Source organism: Equus quagga, chromosome 12, assembly GCF_021613505.1.
Source record: "Equus quagga isolate Etosha38 chromosome 12, UCLA_HA_Equagga_1.0, whole genome shotgun sequence".
Lineage (NCBI taxonomy): Eukaryota > Metazoa > Chordata > Mammalia > Perissodactyla > Equidae > Equus > Equus quagga.
The window spans coordinates 36,678,678-36,703,136 of NC_060278.1; the positions used below are offsets into that span (position 1 = coordinate 36,678,678).

Here is a 24,459-nt window from a genome sequence, read left to right on the forward strand (position 1 = left end):
GTAATTAGCTGCCCTCTGCTGGATTATTGCAACATCCTCCTCAGAACCTTCCAGCCTCCAAACCATACCCCTAGAACACCCGTCAGTCCATACTCCACAAACACCCAGAATGCTCACTCCAAAGCATGAATCTGATCACAGCACACTCCTCAGCCTAAAACTCTCCAGGGGCCCCCGCTGCTCCCAGGATTGAGTTCCAGTTCCTAAACCCTCCTTCCAGAGCCTTCATAAATGGCTCTGGGTACCATCTAGCATCTGTTCTTAAGATGCTTTCTCTGCCTCCCTCACGCTGTAACTCCATGCTCCAGTCATAACGACCACTCAAAACTCTTCTGTTACCCCCATTAAATACCGTCCCACCACGTCTGTTCATCCAGCAGCCCCTTCGACAGTCAACAACATAAGCATGGGGAGAGTGTCTGCATTTTTCATGGAAAATTCAATAAATACTGAGTGACTGACTGGTGACCACACAGGGTTAGAGACAGAAAGAAAAGTCAAACTCACACAATAAATTCACTTTTTGTGTCTTACCTGAGTATAGACCAGGGGTCACCAAACTACAGCCCACAGGCCAAATCTGACCAGCTGCCTGTTTTGGTGAATAAAGTTTTGTCAGGAAACACAGACAATTATTCATTCCACGTTGTCTATGGCTGCTGTCGCCCCACGGCAGCAGAGCTGGGCAGTTGTGACAGAGATTGTAAAATATTCACTAAAGCCTAAAATATCTTCTATTGGGCCAACTTGGAAAAACTGTGCCAATCCCCCATCTAGACAATAAAGATAATAAAAAGGAAATAAGTCTTCTTTCAGGTTCCCAAAGTCCAGTAAAAACTAGGAGAAAAAAAGCCGTCAGAGCTCCTGGTTGGGTGAAGTTTGTCAGCACAAGGTTCCTTCACTTTGCCCTCGATCCACAGCTCTGTCCTCCCCCTGGCTCCTGAGAGGAGAGGTGGCGGCCACAGGAATGCGAGTCACATCCACAGAACTAATTAATATTCGAGGCATAGCCACGAGGAGGAGAAGAAGATCATGACAGAAAAGTTGGGCTGAGTCACCCAACTTAATAAAAGTCCAACTTATAAATTCAAAACGAATTCTGAGTCACCCAACGCTGTCCGCCAAGTGGGTGATGAAAAGTACCAGTGGCGAAAGCCAAAACGGATATCTGAAATGGCATAATCCTCTTAATGGAGGAAAAACAAGTCACAAAGAAGAAAGTACGTCATTGCCTTAAGAAGTGTGACTGCCACTAATGTGTTTTTAAAAATAGATTTTTCTAAACTTCAACTAACTTTATGTTTGGAGATTACTGTAAAATCACAAAAGTGCTGGTAGCATTTGCTCTCGGCTCAGAGCTCTGTGGTGAGGCAATAATAGTAGGTACCAGTATTACCTGTGCAACAATATTCTTGATTTCAGCATAAGGGGGCAAAAGTCACCTGTTTTGCCTTCTAAAATAAAATTCACAAAAAGCAGCAGATATTAGAAATTTACTAAATCACATATCAGCTCAGAAAACTAAAACAATCTCAAATTATATGTGCTGAAATTCACATGTATAAAAACTTGGATATTGCTTACTACAGAATTCAGTCATACAACCATTCACTGAGCAGTAACCAGGGACAAATTACTATAAATTGTAGGGGAAAAAAATGTGACAGAATCCTCTTTAAAATGATGGAGTCCAGAAAAATAATTTCTAAAATATATGTTAAAAGCCTCAACTTCACACTGAACTATATGACTACACACCTGAGGGACGTAATTTGACCCACCATACAATTGACCCTGTGGGAAAGAAGGTTACCAATATGAGGCAATTTTTTAAAAAGCATACAAGTGAACAGCCTTCAAAGAGAGAAACTGTCATGGTGTCAGCCCGGTGACGTAGTGGTTAAGTTCTCACACTCTGTTTCGGCAGCCTGGGGTTCACAGGTTCGGATCCTGGGTACGGACCTACACACCGCTCATGAAGCCATGCTGCAGCAGCATCCCACATATAAGACAGAGGAAGACTGGCACAGATGTTAGTCTAGGGCCAATCTGCCTCAGCAAAAAAAAGGAAGACTAGCAACAGATGTTAGCTCAGGGCCAATCAGAAGGAAGGAGGGAGAGAGGGAAGGATGGAAGAAAGGAAGAAAGAAAGAAATTATCAGAACTTCTTGATACATGTCCACTTATTACATTCTTTATGAAATAAATCTATTTTATAACTAAAAATAAAATTGGATCAAAAAATTCCCTTGGAGAATAGTAAGCAGATTTCTTCCTATTTATATTTATTGACTGTTCCCTTCAACATATCCCATGAGAATCATCCAACCAAGAAAATCAAACATTCCACGTGCTAGAGCCCTTTGAAAGAAAAGAGCAGCGCTGTGCCGCACACCGGCCTCCAGTCCTCTTTGGTTGCTCTGTCACAGGGATTCTGAACGAAGTAGAGGTCCTCACTCTTTGGGGAGTGTTATAGATAGTGGTGCTTTCATTCCTTCACACCACATGATTTATAATATATGCCAGACAGTCACACACAAACACACAGGGAGCTAAAGCCACAAGCGAGTATGCGATGTGCCAATACTTGAGTGCAAGCTTCTCAGACAGAAGCAGGGAAAGCGAGCAGGCACTGTGAGCGGTCACGACCACACCACCGAGGGGGCCTGATGGGGCCACCCCCACCGTCCGCAGGTACCTCAACCAGAACTTTCCTACTCTCCATTTCCACTCTGTTCCACCCAGAAAGATGTAAGGAGGGAGGGTTTGGGGAAGAATGTGGTAATTACAGCAGTGAAACCAAGAGCAGCAAATGGATTAAGAAAGAAGAATGGCAATCAGCCCAGAAGCAGAGATCCAGAACAGAGCTGACTCCCAAGCCAAGTACCCCGGAGCCAATGCACCCTCCACCCCACCCTCCGCCTTCCCTCCCTCCAAGTGTTTACAAGAGTACTAAGTGTACGCAACTCTCGATCATAGGAGACAATTCACTGAACAGACTCTCCAGTTCTTCCTCTGCTCGCTCTCCATGGCTTTTCTTACCATCCTCTTCTTCGCGCAATCAAGGCACATTTATTAAATGGCTATGCCAGGTTCTGCAATAGGAACTTGAAAGAAAATCATTAAAAAGAGTAATTCCTAACATTTACTGGTCACTTAGTATGTGCCACGCATTGTGTTAAAGGCTTTATCAGTTAATCTCATTTAATCTTCAAGATAACCCCAGAGGCAGGCACTCTTACTAAACAAGTCAATTTTAACCTGTGGCCTTGGGTAAATGTCCTGACCTGGAGTAAGTAGAGGAGATGGGACTGGAATGCACGGTCTAGGACCAGGGCTCAGAGTCCACTCTCAACCACTCTGTGGAGAGCTGATCCTGTGCTTACCACAGATCTGTGTTTCTACGGGAAACTCACGACACAGCCTTGCACTGATCATGGGGACACCTTCATATACAATTCAATTGGCATTGGGGCACTATGGGGTAAACAGCCAATTATGATACATGTGTTAGGTCCTTTGAGAGAGAAAACATAGTCTAAGTTGGTTAATGAAGGTGTCTGAGAGAGAACGACATCTAACTCTGAACAGTGTTTTACAAGAAAGAGTAAAACTTGTGAAAGGATTTCAATCTACAATGGAACCTGAGGCTATGAAATGGAGAACCTCACACATGTGCTCTCAGAAGAACGGAGCTTAAGCACTGAGACCCATTTCCCCTAAACGCCTGATTTACACAACACCCAGGCTTCTCTTCCGACCAAAGAACATCCGCCAAGAACCCTCCCCATCCTCAACCCAGCGAACTTACTGCTTGGACAGGAGGCACTCCGTGCCATCAACACAGCCTGCCCCAAACCTCCTCGGAGCCACCTGTAGCTTGGACGGCAGGTGTTTCCCAAATTCTAATCCCTTTGCTGTTCCCGAATAAACTCAATTTCTGGTCATTCAAGCTTGCCTCCATTTACTTCTTTATTTAGGCTGACAAACTTAACCGGGAAGTAATAAGCAGTAGTGCTCACAGAGCCCCAGAAGGGAGAGAAAGTATGGACGGTTGGGAAAACCGACAGCACTTCAGCTCGGTGAGCAAGAGAGTCTGGAGCAACGGAAAGGGAAGTGGGTCACGAGCTGGAGAAGCATGAAGAGTTGCAGAGGAAAGATCATGCAGCAACAAGGAATTTGTACTTCATTCTAACAGAAAAACCACTACGGGCTTTACGCGGGATGTACATTACGGGGGTGCTCAACGATTGACATTTTCTACTGGATAATTCTTGGTTGGGGGAGAGAAGGGATGTCTTGTAGAAGGCTTGGCAGCATCCCTAGCCTCTGCCTACTAGACGCCAGCTGCACCCCTCCCCCCACTGTGACAACCAAAAACGTCTTCAGACATTGCCAAATACACCTTGGAGGGGAACATGGCCCTGAACTGAGAACCACAGGGCTAGAGTAAGGAGACTGGACAGATGACCAGAAATGGGCAGACCCAAGAGGTAATTAAAAAGGCCAATTCCATGGGCCAAGCAAGTGACAAGTGAACCGAAAGTGGATTTTCCTGATTCCTCTCGCATAACATGGCCTCATAACCCAGCCCGCCATAATCATCTGGAGGCTATGCCAAGCCGGCCCTGTGCAAATCCTCTCCAGCCTTGCAGCCCAGATCCTCCAGGAGGGTCATCATCTCTCCATCCTCATGGCAGGCACTGACCTCCTCAGCACACTTTATCACCTCATCCTGGGTCTGCATCTCAACGCCTGATCCTCCACAGTCCTGTGCCAGCCAACACCCTGAGCTTCTCAAGGCTAACAGCAATGGGCATTCCACTCCAGTAGAACAGCTCCATCTCTGAAATCTTCAACACCAATATCCTCCAGACACAACCTCCCATGAGTCCATTCCCGCTACAGTCTCACTACGCCCTATTCTTCAATGTCCTTAAGAACTTGAATCTCAATTGACTACTCTCTAATTTATCTTAATTTACTGGATTTATTAGCATACCTTTGTAGCATATAACTTATGATCTATGCTAGTAACTCAGTTCCTTGGCCCTCTAGGAATTGCCACCCTGGTGTCCCAAGGAATCACAAATTCTAGACGTCCAAAAGAGAATTATCACCTTCCCAGAAACCTGTTCCCTCTTTGTTATTCTGACTCTTAGCAGAGTATCACCTGCCAGCCAAAGACGTGAATCAGAAACCAAGGAAATCATTGACTCCTTCACTTCCCCACGTCCAACCAAATGCAAGTCCTATCAATCCTAAATCCTAATATTCCCCAGATCTGTCTCTTTCCAGCCCCACTGCCTCTGTTTGAGTTTGGGCAATTTTACTGATTGCCAGACACTAATTTTAAATTTCTTCAATCCATTCTCCACTCTGCCAAGTGAGTGACATTTCATAAATGCCAATCTGTTTATGGCTTCACTACTCAAAATTATTTAAAAGTATAAATGTCCTGTTTACATGTCTCCTAATTAACGTTCTCCCAATTTACACTCCAGAAGCACCCATCAACTATGCTCACACGCATCTTCACGCCTAGTGTATGAACTCCGCCTTTTACAGCTGACCCTGCAGCAAACTCTAAGTCGTCCCCAAGTCTTGCTCCGACTACTACCTCCTGAGCTACCAAGGAGACTCGGATAGTCCTTCCTCCCTGCCTCCGGCACCGTACGTATCCCCACTGGAACTTCAAACATGATTATGATCTGTAGCTAGAGTTCACATACACTGACACTTACTGTATGCCCCATACCGTGCAAAACTCTTTACTTGTATTCATGCTTTCTTCCTACTCAGAAACTACTATATTATCCCTCATTTTACAGAAGGAGGAAAAACCTTTGAGAAATTAAGCCATTTACCTAAGTTTGCACAGTACATGGAAATCTAGGAGTACAGAGCCCACTTCAGCCACTAAACTCCAAAAATTTGTTTAAATGTCTTATTCCTGTAAAGGGGATGTCAGCCAGTTGAGAGTGGAGGCTCTCTTTTAATTTTTGTGTACCTAGCAATACGGGTGGGGCAGGAGAAAAGGGAGGAGCTGAAAAAAATGAGAGTTATAATTAATATCAAGAACCTGACCTCCATCAGAAGAGGAAGTCAGAAGGTGTCTTAGTCCTTTCATGAGGCTCTAACAAAATACCAGTGTGAGGAGCTTGTAAACAACAGAAACGTATTTCTTACATTTCTCGAGGCTGGAAGTCCAAGGTCAAGGGGCCAGGATGGCCTGGTTCTCTGGTGAGGGCCCTCCTCCTGGTTCACAGCGGGTTCTGGCCCTGTCCTCCCAAGGAGGAAGGGGCAGGGAGCTGTGAGGAATCTTTCGTAAGAGCACTAGTTCCATTGATGAGGGCTCCACCCTCCTGACCCAACCTCCTCCTAAAGGCCCCACCTCCTCATACCGTCACACTGGGAGTAAGGAGTCCAACCTGTGAAATCTGGGGGACACAAACATTAAGACCATAGCAGTCATCTTAAAAAGAACTGAAGGAATGCCATTAACTGGTAAGAATGACGGACAAACTCAAAGCTATTGAGACTATAGAGAAAAAGAGAAAAAACAAGAAAAGAAAGGTACGTGTTTCTTTTCCCCAAAGAAAAGAAAAGAAGAGGCAATCACAAGTGTTGTTGTGCTGGATGGGGATCCCTGCATGAGAAACCACAGAGCAATTTTCAAATAAACGAAACATGGGGTACTTTCAAGCAAGTGACTGTTGATTAAAATAAGAGAACCCATTAGAGCCTGAGCCCAGGAACATCCTTGCTGAGTGGTCTGGGGGCTGGGCTATTGGGACATTGAGAAGAAAATGAAATGAGAGCACACTCCTGCCTCTGCAGGGTGATATTTACAGTGTCCATGTTTCTTCTACTTTTAGGATAAAACATTAACTTTAAAAATACACCCTAAGGATATATAGTGCTCCTGGCAGAAGCTGGGAGGCACATGGGGCTCCGACTAGGAGGAGGGAAGGTAGAGGCTCACACAGCCTACTCGTAGGAGGCGGCGGGGAGGCAGGGGATATTTTCCGAGGTTGATAGAACAACAACAACAAATCTGAAGATTTAAAGAAGAATTATTAAAGAGAAAATAGAATAGCAATATTAACTATACTGGAAGGATGCAGGGAGTGGGGGGGAGTATTTATCTGAATCCTCATCTATGACAGGCAGAAGGTGACAGCAGTGTTGATAATGACATCAACCAAACCTAAAATACCACCTCCATCAGAGTAGGGAGTTCCAGGCTGGGGGAGGACTGCAAGTGGGAAGGCTGAGGTGAGGGCAGGACCTCTCTCCTCTCTGCAGCCTCGCTGTGCTTTAACCAGGGGAAGGTGGTACCTTACAACTTTTTTTAAGTGCTCAAAATTTAAAAAAAAGTAAATGAGTAAAACTGAGGGAAAGGATTACACTTTCAATCTATTTTTGTTATCCTCCTTATCATGGATGTACACAACAATTACCTGGCTAATGGAATAGACGTAAAACATGGCTACAAAATGAATTTTGGAAATAAAATCTCCTATTTTACTACTGACTTCTATGTAGAGATTAGAGCAGAGTCTGCAAAGACAAGAAAAATTCAGCTACAAAGATTTTAAAAGCTGGTCGGAAAATTAAGTATAATTTTAATACCACATTCAAAATAAAAACTTTGAGGTAATATTGTACACACTGTTTCAAAAATAAAAATACAGCAAAAAATATATATGTATATACTCTTAGAACTGAAACATGCATTGTGGTTTTTACTGCTTCTGAAAGAGATTTGTGTGGGTTTGACTAAATAGCATCTAGTATTCTTCTGGCTCTGAAAACAAAAACGAATTCCAATTCAAATACTCATTTCTATCTGTTGGCTCACCCCTTCATTCTGGCTACTGGTGACTAGAGTACATTTCACTAGTTTTCTGATAGTGGCTGCCGTTGGTTTGATCAATGACTTATCTTTCAACAAGTTCAAGATCATGTTTCTTTTATTCCTTTTCGGCCTCAATGTTCACGTCTTCCTTCTCTTTAATTCTAGCCTCACTAACACACTCATCCAAACCCATGTCCACTTACATACACACCAAGGAGCTCCTGCCCCTCTGGGAAGAACGGGGATCGCTACATATTTAGCAAAATCAGCTGATCCGCCAAACTCAAAAAGATCAGCATCCAAAAACACGCATCCAAAAATATTCTAGCAGACAGACATTTATGTTCAGTTCTAAAGGATTAAGTAGGTGTAACCACATACTCCTGCCAAAATCCTTGAGCCAAGTAAACCCGCTTATTTTTTGTGATGTAAAAAGAATGTGATATCTGACATAAAGTTATGATTGAAGAAATCCTAGAGGAGCTAGTTAACGGACAGTCAACAATTATGTAAGATAACTGTGGCTTGCTGGAAAACAGCTGCGGATGCACATGACCCAGAAAAAGGGATCTCCATGTAAATAAAGGCATTCGAAGGAAAAGGAATCTTAAGGGACCACATACTGGACTTGTTCTTGCAAAATGACCTCCAGCCACACCTAACAGGCAATGGGCCCAGGCGTGTAGCCACCAACAGGCTGAGGACAGGCACTGCCTTGTCCACTGGCGGCAGGGCAGTGGCCCGAAGCTTCAAATCATATGGTGGTTCTAAGTGAAGGTTTTACTATTTCTAAGGAGTTGGAAACCATGGCAAAAAATTCAGGGGAGATATTTTTCCTCACACTTGAGAGAACGACTAAAACAGGTTCAAGAAAAAGTTTTCCTCAGAGCACCAGAAAACACCGTGAGCTACACCCCAGCAGTACAATCTAGCAGGCGGCCAGCAGAGTTCTCCACGGGTTTCTCCTGCTGGCCTCAGAGCTGCTCCAGCTGAGAATTCTATCTGAGATACAAGACAGAAACAAACAAAAGGCAAAAGGCAAAGGCGAGGATACTATCAGAGAATAAGAAGTCAGCTGATAGTTTCCAGGTCCCAGATCAGTAACAGAAAAGGAAAAAGATACTGGACAATGCTCTTAGGCCCTTACAGGATCTCATTCTTTTTTTTTTTTTTTTTTAATGAGGAAGATTGGCCCTGAGCTAACATCTGTTGCCAATCCTCCTCTTTTTGCTTGAGGAAGACTGTTGCTGAGCTAATATCTGTGCCAGTCCTCCTCTATTTTGTATGTGGGATGTCACCATAGCATGGCTTGGTGAGTGGTGTGTAGGTCTGCGCCCTGGATCTGAACCCGAGAACCCTAGGCCACCAGAGTCGAGTGCACAAACTTAACCACTATGCCACTGGGTCGGCCCCAGGAGCTCATTCTTTCTCTCTGTTTTATGAAAACTTGACTACAAAGAGGGCCGTCTCCCCTTGTGGTGGTTGAAATAATTTTGAGTATCTTGGCCCTAATTTTGATTAGCTAATAAAGTCAATAACATTCCACGCAGCAAAAATCAAAGCTAATGTTTGTCAGGTAATATGCTACGTATTAGTTTTCTCAATAAAGAGAATTTTATTCAAGGAAAGTGTATGATAAGCACCAGTTCTGTCCTCACAGCATTTTCCTCCTAAAACTGATCTGTCTTCTCCATCTCAGTAAACGGCACAACCACCACCCAGCTACAAAAACCCAAGAACCGGGAAGTCACCTTTGATTTCCCTTTCCCACTGTCCACGTCGAAGCCGCCAAAAGTCCCAGCCGCTCTGCCTGCTGAGTCCATCCCACACCCACTGATTCGCCTCCACTGCCCTCACCACCATCCTCTCCCCAGCGCCCTCCACCATCTCTCACTCAACTACGCAACACCCCCTGGTGTTCCCACCTCTGCTTCTGCCCCTGCACTCACTCTATTACCCAAAGACCAGGCCGGGTGATCCAGGCGAAGCACAGGACAAAGATGGTCTTCCCCTGCGCAGACCCAGCCATAAGCTCCCACCTCACAAATCACAAACAAAACGTCCATTTTCCTTCCAGAGCTTTCAAGACCTTGAAGGTTCTGGTTCCTGAGGACTTTCTGTTTTCTGTCCTCATCTCAGGAAACTTCAGCTACACGGGCTCTCAGGCTGTGCCTTGTTAGCTCATGCCTGTGCTCTCCCCAGGCCCTTTGCACTTGCCACTTGAGCTTCCAGGAATGGCCTTCCCTCCAGCCTCACCTCATGGCTCCTTAGTGAGGCTTCCCTCCACATTCGCCCCTCCCCAGCCCCATTCACTCCTTCATATTACTCGGGTTTCTTTCCTTCGTGGCCCTTATTAGAATCTGCTATACATTCATTATCTATGCTTTTATATGTTGTTGTTGTTGTTTCATCTGTCTGTCTCCACCGTGAAGAGGATACAAATCTCAGAAGAACAGGAATCTTATTTCTCTTGCTCACTTACACATCTCTGGAGCCTAAAACACTGCCTGGCAGGCAGAAAGTATTTGGTAAACACTTGTGAATGAATTAACACGATCACTCAAAGCTCTCTGCCTTTTAGTGTTCTTGAAATTTTAAGTTAACATGTGAGAGAAAATGTGAAGTTCTTTCATATTTAGAAAATGCTATAGAATAGCATTTCTAAAGCAAAATGCTACGCCCTAAAAAATACATAAATAACACGGGCCTAAGTCAAAAGGGTGGACTGAAGTAGGCGAATCCATCATCTGCATCAGTCAGACCCCAGATCAAACCTCTGTGGCTCCAATTCCGCGTGTGAGAGGAGAGGGGCGGGCGGGGCTCCAGGGAAGGGCCCAGTCAGGAGCCCATCCCGCAGGGCGTTCTGTGCTCAAGGCAACCGTCCTCAAGAGAACTGTGGGTTAGAAATCCTCCCCACAGCTGGTTTTCTGGAATCAGCAGAGACTAATTAGGGGAACTTCTCTCCCCACAGCTAAGAGGATTCCTCCCCACCCCCCCACTAGACCCTCACCTACACGACACCTGTACCGTTACCTCCTCTGGGGTTTGAAGACACCCCTCGAGAGGCACACAGTGAACACACGCTCCCTCCTGAGCTGCTGCTGAAGGACAGGCCGACGCTTCTTACTAGAGGACGGAGGTTCCTGTTTCTTTTGCGTCCAGTTAGGCAGGAGAAGTAGAGAGGACTACAGAGCCAAGGAACACAGGAAGAAGAAAGGGCAACCACAGAAAGTTGGGGGAAGAGAGGCCCCATCCTGAGGCTCTACTTCAGACACTGTCATGGGATCTTATTTATTTGTTGCTGCTTTCCACTCTCTCAGCCACACCCAGCAGCCCTCAGGAGGGCTGAGGCTGGGAGGGTGGAGTGAGGAGGATGAGAAGCAGCCAGGTCAGTGATGAAAATAACAGGATTACCTCCTCTTTGCAGTTTATTCCAATTCCGCATTTACTGAGTGAGAAGACTTTACCACCAAGCTTTAAGGGAGGAAATGCAGTCGATCTGGGCATAGTTTAATCATAAAGCAACCATTAGACATGGCTTGTGCCTGCCTTCATTTCTACCATACATACTTTAATCCCAACGTGCCAACTGATCTATCTTCTCCAACACTTTTGGCCCACCACGGCCCTCCAGGTTCTGTCTCTATAATAACACACACCTCTTGCAAAGGATAAAGGAGAAGGGAGGAAAAAATTTAAATTATCCAATTCTTCCCAGAGAAGAAAAAGATCTCCCAGGCAGTGATTGGCTGTCATGTCATTAAAAAATAAACAAATAACTAGATCTTAAGAAGGAAGTATTGCAAGTTACAGCACATGCAGGGAATCGACTTTCAGGTGGGAAGAATCAGGAAGATCTCACGATATTTCATGCAACTTATTTTCCTAATACTCAAGGGAGGTCAAGGAAGACGAAAGGTCACAATGGGTAAAGAAGAGAAGAAAAACAGGTGAATAAGACATTTTATTATTGACCATCATCCCAGCCGGGGCTCATTTTCATCATCTTTCAGAACTCATTATTTCCATCCTTGATCAATAGCGTGAACATTGATAAGGCGGAGCAGTCAGAAGCAATGGAACAAACATTACTAACCCTTCTGGACGAGAACCCACTGCTCTGCCTCACAGATTCCCGGCTGCGCACGGTGAGCCCACCGGACCTTCAATTTTCTTACAAGAAATTCATACATGAAAATTCTTATATATCTGGGTTTTAGATGCCTACCCATCACAACCAATGTCACACGTGGACCACATACCTGAGAAAGATTAGCAATGCTCTGGCTTGAAAAGGACAATCCAGCTGTGCTGATATTCGTTATGAATTATGAATATGCCTTTGGAATTACTGTCCCGCAGTGTTAACTCTCTGGGTGAATGGGAGCTGGGGGAGGAAGCAGACAAGGCTGCCTCATGTCAACGTTCAGCACACAGATGAGCTATGAACGCACTGAAATAGCCGTCTAGGGCCCATGGAAACCTGCGGCCCACTGGGACAAAGTACTCCCTAGGGAGCAGCTTCTGCAGGAATGTCTATGACCAGCAAGGTCAGAAATACTGACTCGAGCCATTTTACAGTCATCACTGATTAAAGCAGGCTGGAGACTGTCCAGAGCGGCCATCTGTTCGGAATAGGAGGTTTGGCAAATAGACTTAAGAATACCCCAGTCCAAAAGGAAAGTGTAGAAACAGACAACCGAGCGGCTGGGGGCGACGGCCTGCATCACGTGCTGGGTTTTAAATTGCAGGGTGACTGGGCAGGCACACAGCACAGCTGCCATTTCGACCGCACTCTGCCTGACAGACGGGAGTGAACCCTCCTACTTACATCAAACGGAGCGGAACTCGACGGGGCGTTCTGACGACACGGCTCCCTGAAGCAGTCGCTGAAAGGCAGCAGAAGGCCCATGGCGATGATCCTGGAGCAAAACTTCTCCGCTTCTTCTGGGGGCCCGTTCTCCTGCTGGCTGAACAGCTTCTCCAACAGAGTTCGCCCTGCAGAGGAGACAGGTCGTTAGAGGGAGTGCTCACAGATCACCTGGCTCAGAACTCTCCAGAGACAGGCCAGGTGAACACAGCCGGTGAGCAACACCGTTGCCAAGGCTACTGCCGGGCGCAGAAAGCAGCCTCTCAAACTCGGAAAACTGAGGCCTGGGACCCCACATGGGACAGGGCAGCTGTGGTCGGCTCTCCATCCCCCAAAATACCTCCTGCCCTCAAAGAGGATGTGCCCCGTTATGGGCCGCACATCTCCCATCTGAAGCAGCACCCCAGCCTCTTGGATTTCACTGGCAACCTTCCTTCCTCTCCTTGTTCACCCTGCTGATACATCTCTGAGGAAGCGGTGAGTGGCCACCGACTGCACTAGGACATGTCCAGGACATGTCCAGGACATTGACGGTCTCCGGCATGGTGATGGGGAGGGCCGCGGAATGAGGAGACAGGGAGGTAGGCAAAGGCACCAAGCGTGAGAAGGGAAGAGAGCTGGCCATCGAAGCGAGTCACCTGACGAGGAAAGTATGAGAGAGAGAGACAATTTTCCCATGAGTCTCAGAACCAGAACTCTAGGGTGGGTCCCAACTGCAGTGTTTTATAATTTCCATAAAAGAGACACAAAGAGAGAAGAGAGGCACAAGGAGAAGAGGACACGGGCTGAGGACCTGAGAGAGCCGGGCCACCTCGTCCATGGTTCTCAATCCCAGCTGCACCTCGACTCCCCGGGAGCAGAGAAGGAGTGGAAGTGGGACTGGGGCTCAGGATGCTACTGTCTTCACGTGGTTCTACGGTCAGCCGGAGCTGTGAGCCACAGGTCCAGTCCCCACTCCATTTCTGACACCACTCGCTCTCTCATTCATTTAGCTTGTTTCTGCATTAAGCGAAACAGCAAATGTCTAGGGTCCCCCCCCCAGGGCCACACTGTCCCCTCCGTTCTTGCCCTGCTCCTGGCCCTCCCTCTAATTAGTGGACTCATTCCTCAAAGTTAGACGACAGTCACTTCCCAGACTAACCTCCAGTGACCCCTCCACACTCTTCAGGCACCTCTCAGAGCTCGTTGGCGTAATTCATTAGTTTAATTATTTGTGCAATTATATGTTTACTGGCCACCCCCCCCCCTTACTAAAACACACTCTCTGACAGCCAACACAGATCCTGCAAACCTGGCCACTTGCACATGAGAAGCATCAATAAATATTCTTAGGATTTCTGAAGGAATACACTGCTGATTCTGTGACAAAGACTCATTCACACCACGGTCAGAACTGGACATGACACATCAGCCTAAAGCAGGGGTCAGCAAACTTTTTCTGTAAAGCGCCAAGCAGTAAATATTTTAGGCTCTGGGGGCCACGGAAGGTCTCTACTGAGCATTCTTGGTTTCGTTTTGTTTTTAACAACTTTAAAAATGTAAAAAGCATCCTTAGTTTGGGGCTGTGCAAACCAGGCCCAGGTCTCTATTTCAGCCACAAAAACTGAATTTCCAATGTAATAAATACTGAATTCTGTCAGGACACTAGTCATGCAATTTTCATGCCTCTTCCTATTTTTGTTTGTAAAACAAAACTAATTTCAAAATCTACCTCTGATACGCGAATGACAAAGCAGAGCAAAAGAGGCCTCTCTATTTTCTCCATTCCTTTAGGTCACTAGAGGACATTCTTTAGTCTCCCAGGACATTTTTTGAGGGGAAATAAAGGATTTTTTTTTCCTTGCAGAACTTAAGTTTGTCTGCACCTAACTGGAACCAAACACCTAGAAAACCACACCCATCTATTCTCAAGTGATTAATTAGCATTACAGTGTACTCATTCTGCACATCTCACGGTATGAGTGAAAACAGCCAGAAGACTGATAGTTCTTTCCTACAACTCAGATACTGCTTATGACCGAAAACAAGGGAGACAGGGCTGTGTGTGTGTGTGAGCGAGTAAATATGTGTGTGTGTATCAAGCCAAAAATTATCAAAAGGGCTACAGGGGCCGACCTGGTGCTGTAGTGATTAGGTTCATGCACTCCACTTCAGCGGCCTGGGGTTTACCAGTTTGGAGCCCAGGCATGGACCTAGCACCACTCACCAAGCCATGCTGTGGCGGCGTCCCACATAGAAGAACTAGAATGACCTACGACTAGGATATACAACTATGTACTGGAGCTCTGAGGAGGAAAAACAGAGAGGGAGACTGGCAACAGATGTTAGCTCAGGGCCAACCTTCCTCAAATAAAAAAAGAAACAGCTTGAATTTAAAAAAGAAAAGAAAAGGGCTACAGAACAACGTGGGAGAGAGGGGAGCACAACTCCCTGGAACTTCAGTTCTCTGATGAGCAAATACCCCTCCATCCTTCACCCAGGTTTCTCAGCCGCAACAGCACTGACAACTCAGGCCCGATAATTCCGTGTTCCAGCGCCTGTCCTGTGCACTGTAGGATGTTTAGCAGCGTCACTGGCCTCTACTCACTAGATGTCAGCAACACATCCACCCTCCTCCAGCTGTAACAGCCAAAAATGCCTCCAGACAATGTCAAATGTCCCCTGGTGGCACAATCACCACGGCTGAGACCCCGCCTTACGCTCCCTCTGAAGGGAACTTCACCTCCTGCGTTAACGGTAACCTGGCCTCCCCTTGAGTCCTCCTCTCCGTCCAGTCAGATGGAGACATCTGTGTCAAATCCCACGTACCTTAGGCACAGGAAGCAGGTGGGCGACGTCCTCATTCCCCACAAGTGCTTTCCAATGACTTGTTCTCCTTCAAAACCATCAGCTCCCTTGAAACTCCTGCCACTGGCTAGACCACCTGCCACCTCTCTCCTTTCTGCCATCCACTCACCTCTTGTCATCCCCTCCCCCACTCACTAAATGCTTCCCCTCCTGACTCAACTGCCCTGTCTTCCACCCGTACTCCTGTCACCACTGTCACCGACATTCAGGGAGATAACTCATCCCAGACCTTGAGTCCGTGCCTCCAGCCAGTGTTTCCTCCACCCCCGCTGATGACCCACTCCCATGTCATTATCAAGACCTGCACCCCCCCACAAGCCCAATGTCACAGCTGACGCCAACGCTCCGCTGGCTGCCCGGCCCCTCCTTCCCTTTGCTCCTGCCTGCTGGCTTCTCCTCCTTGAACACTGAGCTCTCTCCCCTTGCTGCCTCCGACGAGAATGCTCTTCTCCAGGGACTGAACAACTCTCCCTCTCATTTCATTTATGTCTCTGCTCAGTTGTCACTTCTACCAAGAGCATCTCCTGGCCACTTTTCTAACACAGCACACCTGTCACTTTTCCCATCGTTCCCCTCTACGCTTCAGAGAGTTCAGCCCTGGGATTCATGTGAGTCTGTGGTGTGTCTCCCCTCCATGGAATAGACCCCATTTTAGCAGATTCTGCTTTTCGGTCACCACCTTTTACCCAGGACCTCGAGATGGCCCTGGCACACAGTAGGTGATCAATTAATTTTTGATCATAAAGGAATCAATATATGTACAAATGTCCGGAAGGAACATCAAATCCCTGGCCACTACCTTCTATCCTTTCAGCTTCTTATTCCAGAAGCCCCTCTAAAGCTCCATCCTCCAGATGGCCCTTGAATCAGTCGTTCCTACCAGTGTCACAGGATCCCTCATTCCGTCCTCACCCGCTTGCATTCCATGCTCCCCGACTCCAATCAAATCCCACAGCACTTCAGCTCCTCGTCCCTCTCCCTCCACCCTCTCAGGCTGGTAAACCTCAACTCGTCCAAGCCTAGCCCTCCACTTTCTCTCTGCCTGCACCTGAGCAACTCGACATGGTGACAGAAAGACCCACGTGTGGCCTGTTTTCCCTTTAAGATCAAGACATAAACCTCAATGAGGCCCACTTCTGCCCCACATTCTCTGCTAAGCTTCCAGTCTCCAACACAACTTCATGCAGTTTCTCCCCCCTTAACCCACTCTTTCCAATGATGAGAGGATGATCTTCTCAAACGATTTATTGAGAAAATGGAAGCATCTGGGACAAACTGCAAATACGCAAACACTCACGCCTGCACCCTCTCTGCCTCTCTCCTCACGGTGGACACAGGCCCTGCTCCAGACGACAGCGAGCTCTTCCCCGTGTGTCTGCACTGAATTCCTTGTTGCACACGCGGGACTTCACTTCTTAACTGTTCCTTCTCTCTCCCAAATCATGAACATTTCCTTCTTTACTGGACATTTCCAGAATCACACAAAACATGCCTCATTAAAAAAAATCTCCCTTGAGCCCACATCACTCCTCACCCCCAGCTACGGTCCCACTTCTCAGTTTTCTTCCACATCAAAACTATGAGCCAGAATTACCTACACTGGCTCCGTCCACCCCCTCACTCCTGGCTCAGCCATCCAACCTGAAACGTCTATTTTGGAAGTCACATCTGACTTCGTCCCCACAATGTGACAGAAACCGGCAGCCAACACAGTACACTAACATTTGTCTTCATCTTACTCAATTTCTCAATCCCTCGGAAAATTTTTACTGTTGACCCACTCTTACTCCTTAAAACACTGTCCTCTCATCTTCAGGACGCCTCCCTCTATTTTCTCTAGCTCCCTGGCCATTGTCTCTGAGGCCCCTCTCCGGCTTCCCTACTCAACACATCAATGTGCGAGTGCTCCTCGCTCACCCTGCGGCTTCTTCTCTCAACTTGTCCCATATTCTCTCCTACAGTCTCACCCAGTGTATACACACTCCTCCCCAGGAAACTGGGCAGGCTTTCGTGACTCATCAACAGACCCTGGCAGAAGTGACACCACACGGAGACAAAATGCGCAAGGCTGCTAAGGGAGCCGCGAAGAACGCATCAGAGCAGTGGCAGGGTGGGGAGAAGATGAGAATTCCAAGGACCACTGAACCGGCCATGAGCTTACCAGTGTTTTTCCTCCACTACCCCTCAGCTGGACTCAAGGTGGCCCGACGCCCAGAAGCAGACACCAGCATGGACCAGGAAGCTTCAGGGGCAGGTTGGCAATATGTGTCCATGGTCTTAAAATGTCCACCTCTTGACCCAAAAATTCAGCTTTGGAAGTCTATTCTAGGTAAACACTCAGAGGTATATTCAAAGAATGATGCATCACAGGGTTATTGTGGAGATTAAATGAGACACTGTGTGGAAAGCGCTCAGCACAGGTCCTGGTACTATAATAAACAGACTGTTAACAGTAGAAAAAAGAGAAAGAAACTAAAATGTCCAACAATAAAGACATGGGTTAAAAATTTTAAAAATGCCTTTATATACATGATGGCTAACTATACAGCCACTAAAAGTCATGCTACTTCTAGCTTTAGAATAATAATTCAATTGACTTAAACATATTGATTATATGAAAAAGAATATAAAACAACAGATATCGCTGGAGAATGCCAGGGCACCAATCATCACTGAGAACAGAGAATTAACGGGAAATCAATGAAGCATTTATCCTGCCTGTACGGTATGAACTGTATTTCAGGCTAATAAAACATACCTAGTGAATAAGGAAAAATTGTCAATATAAAAAATCCCAGCCAAAAAGTGCAAAAGAAATGACAGAATGAGAAAATCACCATTTTGCAATCCCTAATGGTTCACTTAATGAAGAGTAAATGGATGGGAAACCCATAAGAGAAAAGGTCAATTGAAAAATCCGCAAAGAAGGGATCAAGCTGTCATCGCCGAACCCACGAATCACTCACAGCTTCAGTACAACTGAGCAAAGCAGCCATTACGAGCCTCCTGATGTGGGGACTAGAGAGTACACACACTGCCCATGATGTACACATGCAAGCCCCAACTCCTGGGGAAAGAGAGAAGAGAACTGAGCACGAATCGAACCACGTGTTCGACTGGACCACACTTCCAGTCTAGGGCATCAGAGAGTTCTGACAACAGACGTGTTACCAGATAATACTAAACAACGAATTCTATTTGCATTCAATATAATACTGACATTGTGGCATATTAAAAAGTCCTTTTTGAGATGCATACTAAAGTATTTGAGATTAAAATTACATGATGCCTGGAATTTGTTCCAAATTATTCCACAAGAAAGCGGGTGGCAGCAGCGGGGAGGGGAGGCAGAGGAAACTATTCTGGCACTGACCATACTGACAGATGTTGAAGCTGGGGATGGCTACGAGGGGCTTCAAAACACCTCTACTTGTATGTAGGATCAAATTTTCAGAATAAATATCTTAAATCACACTATTAAAAAGATTTAACGACAGGAAAAATGTATCACAAATAGTATGTGAAATAAACAAGACTGCAAAGCTATGCAAGGTACGTTCCTGCTTCTGCAGACATGAATTCAGTTTATTCAAGAGTCAAATCACTGTGGTAGGAACATGAAACTTTTCTGTTTTCCAGGACCTGCCCCTAGCTGGACTGGACCAACTCCCCGTCTGACCAGGGGATGTGATCTGACCAGGGCAGGGCGGTGGACACAGACATGAACTTCTGTTTTTCTTCTCAGTTGGTGACTGGGCGTTTAATCGAGACCCACTGGCCTCCTACACAGCCTGCCTTGAATCTGAACTGGACAGAATGAGCTGACCTCCAGCCTCTGAACCCACCTCGCTGCATAACCGTACAAACCGGCTGGGACCAGGCCAACTGAGGCCCCCAGGTCCCCTCAGCCGCCTCCCCGTCCCCACCACCACACAGACACGGTCAGGGCGCCCCATAACTCCCGGTCCCCTCACTTTGCTCCTAGACTGAGATGTGTTGGTCACAACATCAAACAAAAATAACTGGGCCCAGAACATGAGTAAGCATAACTTTCTTAAGTATTCAGTTATTCAAAGCCTCGTTTCACTTCATACTTTCATTCAGTATTTCATCAACAACATTTACTGAGCTCTTACCACGTGCAAAGCAGCTTTAAGTCAATTTGCCAAAAACCTATTTGCTGAACGAACAATTCATGAAAAACGGACAGCGGGCGCGGCAGGAGCTGGAGGACGTGCCTGCACAGGGGTCGGCTCCCAGGGCCAAGGGCGCAGGTCAGCCAGGGAGGCCCCTCTGAGCCCACGCAGTCCTGGGTCACTTACCACGGAAGCACAGATGGCAGCACGGATGAAGGGAGAACTGGGCTCCCCGGCTGCCCAGGCCACGCTCCCCGTGGAGCCGCAGGGACACTAAAACTTGAACATTCCCAAAGGCCGATAAAGCCATTCTCCACAGCAGCCTGCTATAAGCTCCACAGGGGCAGAAGAAGTGGTTTCTGGTGAATGGATGACTCTAAGTACCTGGGCAGGAGAGGGGCAAAGCTTCTCAGGCTCCCTCTTTCTCCTCCCCGCCTCTCCATCCAAATGAAAGACCCAGCGGCAGGGGCAGTCTTTCTATCCTTCCACCCAGCCTCTGACCTTCATTTTATAACCTAGGAAATGGAGGCCCAAGGTGTCAGGTGCTTTGTCCAGGGTCACAACGTCTTTATCCAGGAAAGGCTCATTCACCACACCCCCCACAGCTAACTTACAGCCTGAAGAAATCCAGAAGGGCACGCCCACAGGTACCTCTCTCATTTTTTATAGAATAGAGAGTGTCCCCTTTTCCGCCCATTCCCTTCCACTGAAAACACCTGGCTGTCATCACCGGCCCTCACGCAGCATGTCCAGGGAGAGAGGACGGTGCCGCAGCCGAGCCTGAGCCCCGGAAGCCAACGGCCTCGGTGCCCATCCCGGGGCCACCACTGCTCCAGCCACGACGGCCTCAGACAAGTCACTCAACCTCTCTTAAGCCTCGGTTTCCTCACCTATAATGAAATAATCATCCTCATTACCTCCTAGGACTGTTGTGAGAATTAAACAAAATAACTTTTGTACGGGGCTTAACATAGTGCCCAATACATGTTGTCTGTTATCATTTTTATCAAGATATGGTTCAAAGGCTCACTTTACAAACGGGGTAAATAAAAATTTGGTTCAACCTAAAGGAAGGAAATCATAAGTAAACGTGGAATCATAGACTGTACCATAATCTAAAAGCCTTAAAGTATACTAAGCAAAGTGAGCACAGATTAAAATATCTTCATCCACCAAGTTTGGGTTCTTTTTTTAATATTCAGTGGATTTTAATTATATCACAAGTAATACTGAAGGCTCTGCTTGCTACAATTCCTAACTTCTGTTTAAAAACATCATTCATTGGGGGGGCGGGACCAAGATGGCGGAGTGAGGGGTCTTCTTTGTCTCTCCCACATCGAATCTACAACTAACTGGACATTCACCGATTAACAAAGGATATCCAGATAGCATCTCAAGACGCCTAAAAGTCTCGTGCTACTACACATCGGAAGGTGGACGGACTTTCTCCCAGGAGGAGGTGGAAATAGGTGAAAACTTTCCAACGCCCAACCCCCCGACCCCTGGACAGCCTAGTTCCTGCAGGAGGCTCTCTTCCAGCGGACTCCCCCATAGCGTCGCCACACACCTAGGGCAGGAGCGTGCACTCACCAGCGGAGCGACGGTGGAAACAAGTGACAACACCCCTACCCACGCCCCCTGTGATCACACTTAAGCCCAGGGGGAAATCCCCAGGGTCCCACACCCACCGGCAGGGAAGGCCTCCGCTCGCCATTAGCAGGGAGGCCCCGCCCAGAAGCCAGAACAAAGAGAAGCTCCTGGTGGGCCCGGCACGGCACCAGACCGCAAGCTGCCACTGAGCTCATGGTCTCCGGCACATGGCTTGGTGCAGGGGGCGCTCGGACTTCCCGTAGACGTGCTTGGGGACACGGTTGGAGCTCCAGCGCCTGGCTCTGCAGCACCAGGGAAGGCTCTGGGGCCCCGCATCTCCCCGGCAGGGAAAGCCTCTGCTCGCCATTAGCAGGGAGGCCACGCCCAGAATCCAGGACAAAGGGAAGCTCCCGGCGGGCGGATCCCCCGGCGGCTCCAGACCGCAATCTGCCACTGGGCTCACAGTCTCAGGCACACCGCTCGGTGCAGGGGGCACCCGGACTTCCTGTAGACGTGCTTGGGGACACAGCTGGAGCTCCAGCGCCTGGCTCTGCTGCGCGGGGGAAGGCTCTGGGGTCCCACATCTCCCCGGCAGGGAAAGCCTCTGCTTGTCATTAGCAGGGAGGCCATGCCCAGAATCCAGGACAAAGGGAAGCTCCCGGCGGGCGGATCCCCCCAGGGCAGCTCCAGACACAAGCTGCCGCTGGGTTCACGGTCTCCGGCGCACGGCTTGGTGTAGGGGGCGCCCGGACTTCCTGTAGACGTGCTTGGGGAGACGGTTGGAGCTCCAGCACCTGGCTCTGCGGCCCGGAGGAGGGCTCCGGGGTCCGCATCTCCCCGGCAGGGAAAGCCTCTGCTCACCATTAGCAGGGAGGCCACGCCCAGAATCCAGGACAAAGGGAAGCTCCCAGTGGGAGGATCCCCTGGGGAGGCTCCAGGCCACAAGCTGCCACTGGGCTCAAGGTCTCCTGCACACAGGTTGGTAAAGGGGGTGCCGGGACTTCCCGTGGATGTGCTTGGGGACTGGGTGGAGCTCCAACACCCGTCTCTGCGGCCTGGAGGGTTGCTCCAGGGTCCTGCACCCCTCCAGCAGGGAGGGCCTCTGCTCGCCATTGGCAGGGTGGCCCCACCCAGCATTCGGAACTCCAGGAAGCTCCCTAGAGCAGAATTCCCCACAAGGCAGCAGCTTACAAGCCACCGCCAGGCCCACGGACTCTGGCCGTGTCCCAGACGAGGCAAGGGGCTCCCAGAGATCCCGTGAGAGTGAAGTGGGGCAGAGTAGAGCTCCGGTGAAATGGCTACGTAGCCCAGGGGGGATCTCCAGGTTCTTACAGCAGCATCAGCGAAAGCCTCTGCACAGCACTAGTGGAGAGGTCCCGACTGGCAATCGCAAGGCAGGAAGGCCCTGGGGCAAAAGCAGCACAGCTAGGTGAGCTAACGTCAGACTACAGAAGATACCCATAGCTCTGCTGGGACCTATAGTGGACAAGTGTGATCTGGTGGGCTCTGTTAGGGACAAATCAGACATTACAGGTGATCCTGCTCCTGGTTGATGGGAAAGCCCACAACACCGCTGCAGACCACAAGGAGGGAGCGCGTCTAGGTGGGCTGCAGCACTAGGCACCAGCAGCCTGAGGCCCCCTTGCAATTGCCCCCAAAACCAACGACGGACCCCACAGGACCACTGTGACTACGAGGAGGGGTCCAGGCCCAGTCAGTAACAGCTGACAGGGTTCCTGGTTGGGGCAGTCTAAACAGCTGCCCCCTACACACACCAGACGCAACAAGTGGAAGCAGCGACTAAACTGTATCTCTATGAGGAGGCACAAATCCACGCCATAAAGCAGTATGAAAAAATATATTAAATCTCCAGAACAGAAGGTAAATGATAAGCACCCAGAAAACAATCCCAAAGGCAATGAAATCTATAACCTAAATGACGATGATTTCAAAACTGCCATTATAAAAAAACTCAACGACCTAAAAGAGAACTCAGATAGACAACTCAATGAGTTCAGCAGCTATGTCACAAAAGAGCTTGACACTATAAAGAAGAATCAATTAGAAATACTGGAGATGAAGAACACAATGGAGGAGATTAAGAAAAATCTGGACTCTCTGAACAGTACGGTCGATAATATGGAGGACAGAATTAGCAATTTGGAGGACAGGAATATAGAAATGCTGCAGGCAGAGGAGGAGAGAGAATTAAGACTAAAAAGAAATGAAGAAACTCTCCGAGAATTATCCGACTCAATTAGGAGATGCAACATAAGGATTACAGGTATACCAGAGGGAGAAGAGAAGGAGAAGGGGTCAGAAGGACTGTTCAAAGAAGTAATAGCTGAGAACTTTCCAAACTTGGGAAGAGAAATGGAACTTCACGTCACAGAAGCCAATAGATCTCCAAACTTTATTAACGCAAGAAGACCAACCCCAAGACATATAGTAGTGAAACTAGCAAAAGTCAATGACAAAGAGAAAATACTAAGGGCAGCCAGGCAGAAGAAAATAACTTACAAAGGAAACCCCATAAGGCTATCAGCAGATTTCTCAGGAGCGACCTTACAGGCTAGAAGAGATTGGAATGAAATATTCAAAACTCTGAAGGACAAAAACCTGCAGCCAAGAATACTCTACCCAGCAAAAATATCCTTCAAATACGATGGAGAAATAAAAACTTTCCCAGATAAACAAAAGTTAAGGGAGTTCATCACCACAAAACCTCCTCTTCAAGAACTGCTCAGGAAGAAACTCATTCCTGAAAAATCAAAAAAAGGAAAGGGGTTACAAAATCCAGAACAAAGGAGATAAGCAGAAGGACAATAACACAAAGTAACAGCTCTCCATCAGGACAAAATGCAAAAGAACCAGAAAACAAGTGATAAAATGGCAACAGTAGGCCCCCACGTTTCAATAATCACTCTAAACGCGAATGGATTGAACTCTCCAATCAAAAGACACAGAGTGGCAGGATGGATCAAAGAACAAGACCCAACAATATGCTGCCTCCAGGAAACACACCTCAGCTCCAAAGACAAACACAGGCTCAGAGTGAAGGGATGGAAGACAGTACTCCAAGCCAATAATGAACAAAAGAAAGCAGGTGTTGCCATACTTATATCAGACAAAGTAGACTTCAAAGCAAAATAGAT

The 24,459-nt window shown here is 47.5% G+C and overlaps 1 protein-coding gene across 1 annotated transcript in view; it reads right to left on the bottom strand.

Moving 5' to 3' along the window:
- FMN2 (formin 2) overlaps window positions 1–24,459 on the bottom strand; it is a 343,222-nt gene that overhangs the window by 295,167 nt on the left and 23,596 nt on the right. The window contains exon 2 of the mRNA XM_046679366.1: window positions 12,693–12,859. Within this exon, the coding sequence (XP_046535322.1) occupies window positions 12,693–12,859 (167 nt within the window). The remainder of the gene's footprint in view (window positions 1–12,692; window positions 12,860–24,459) is intronic.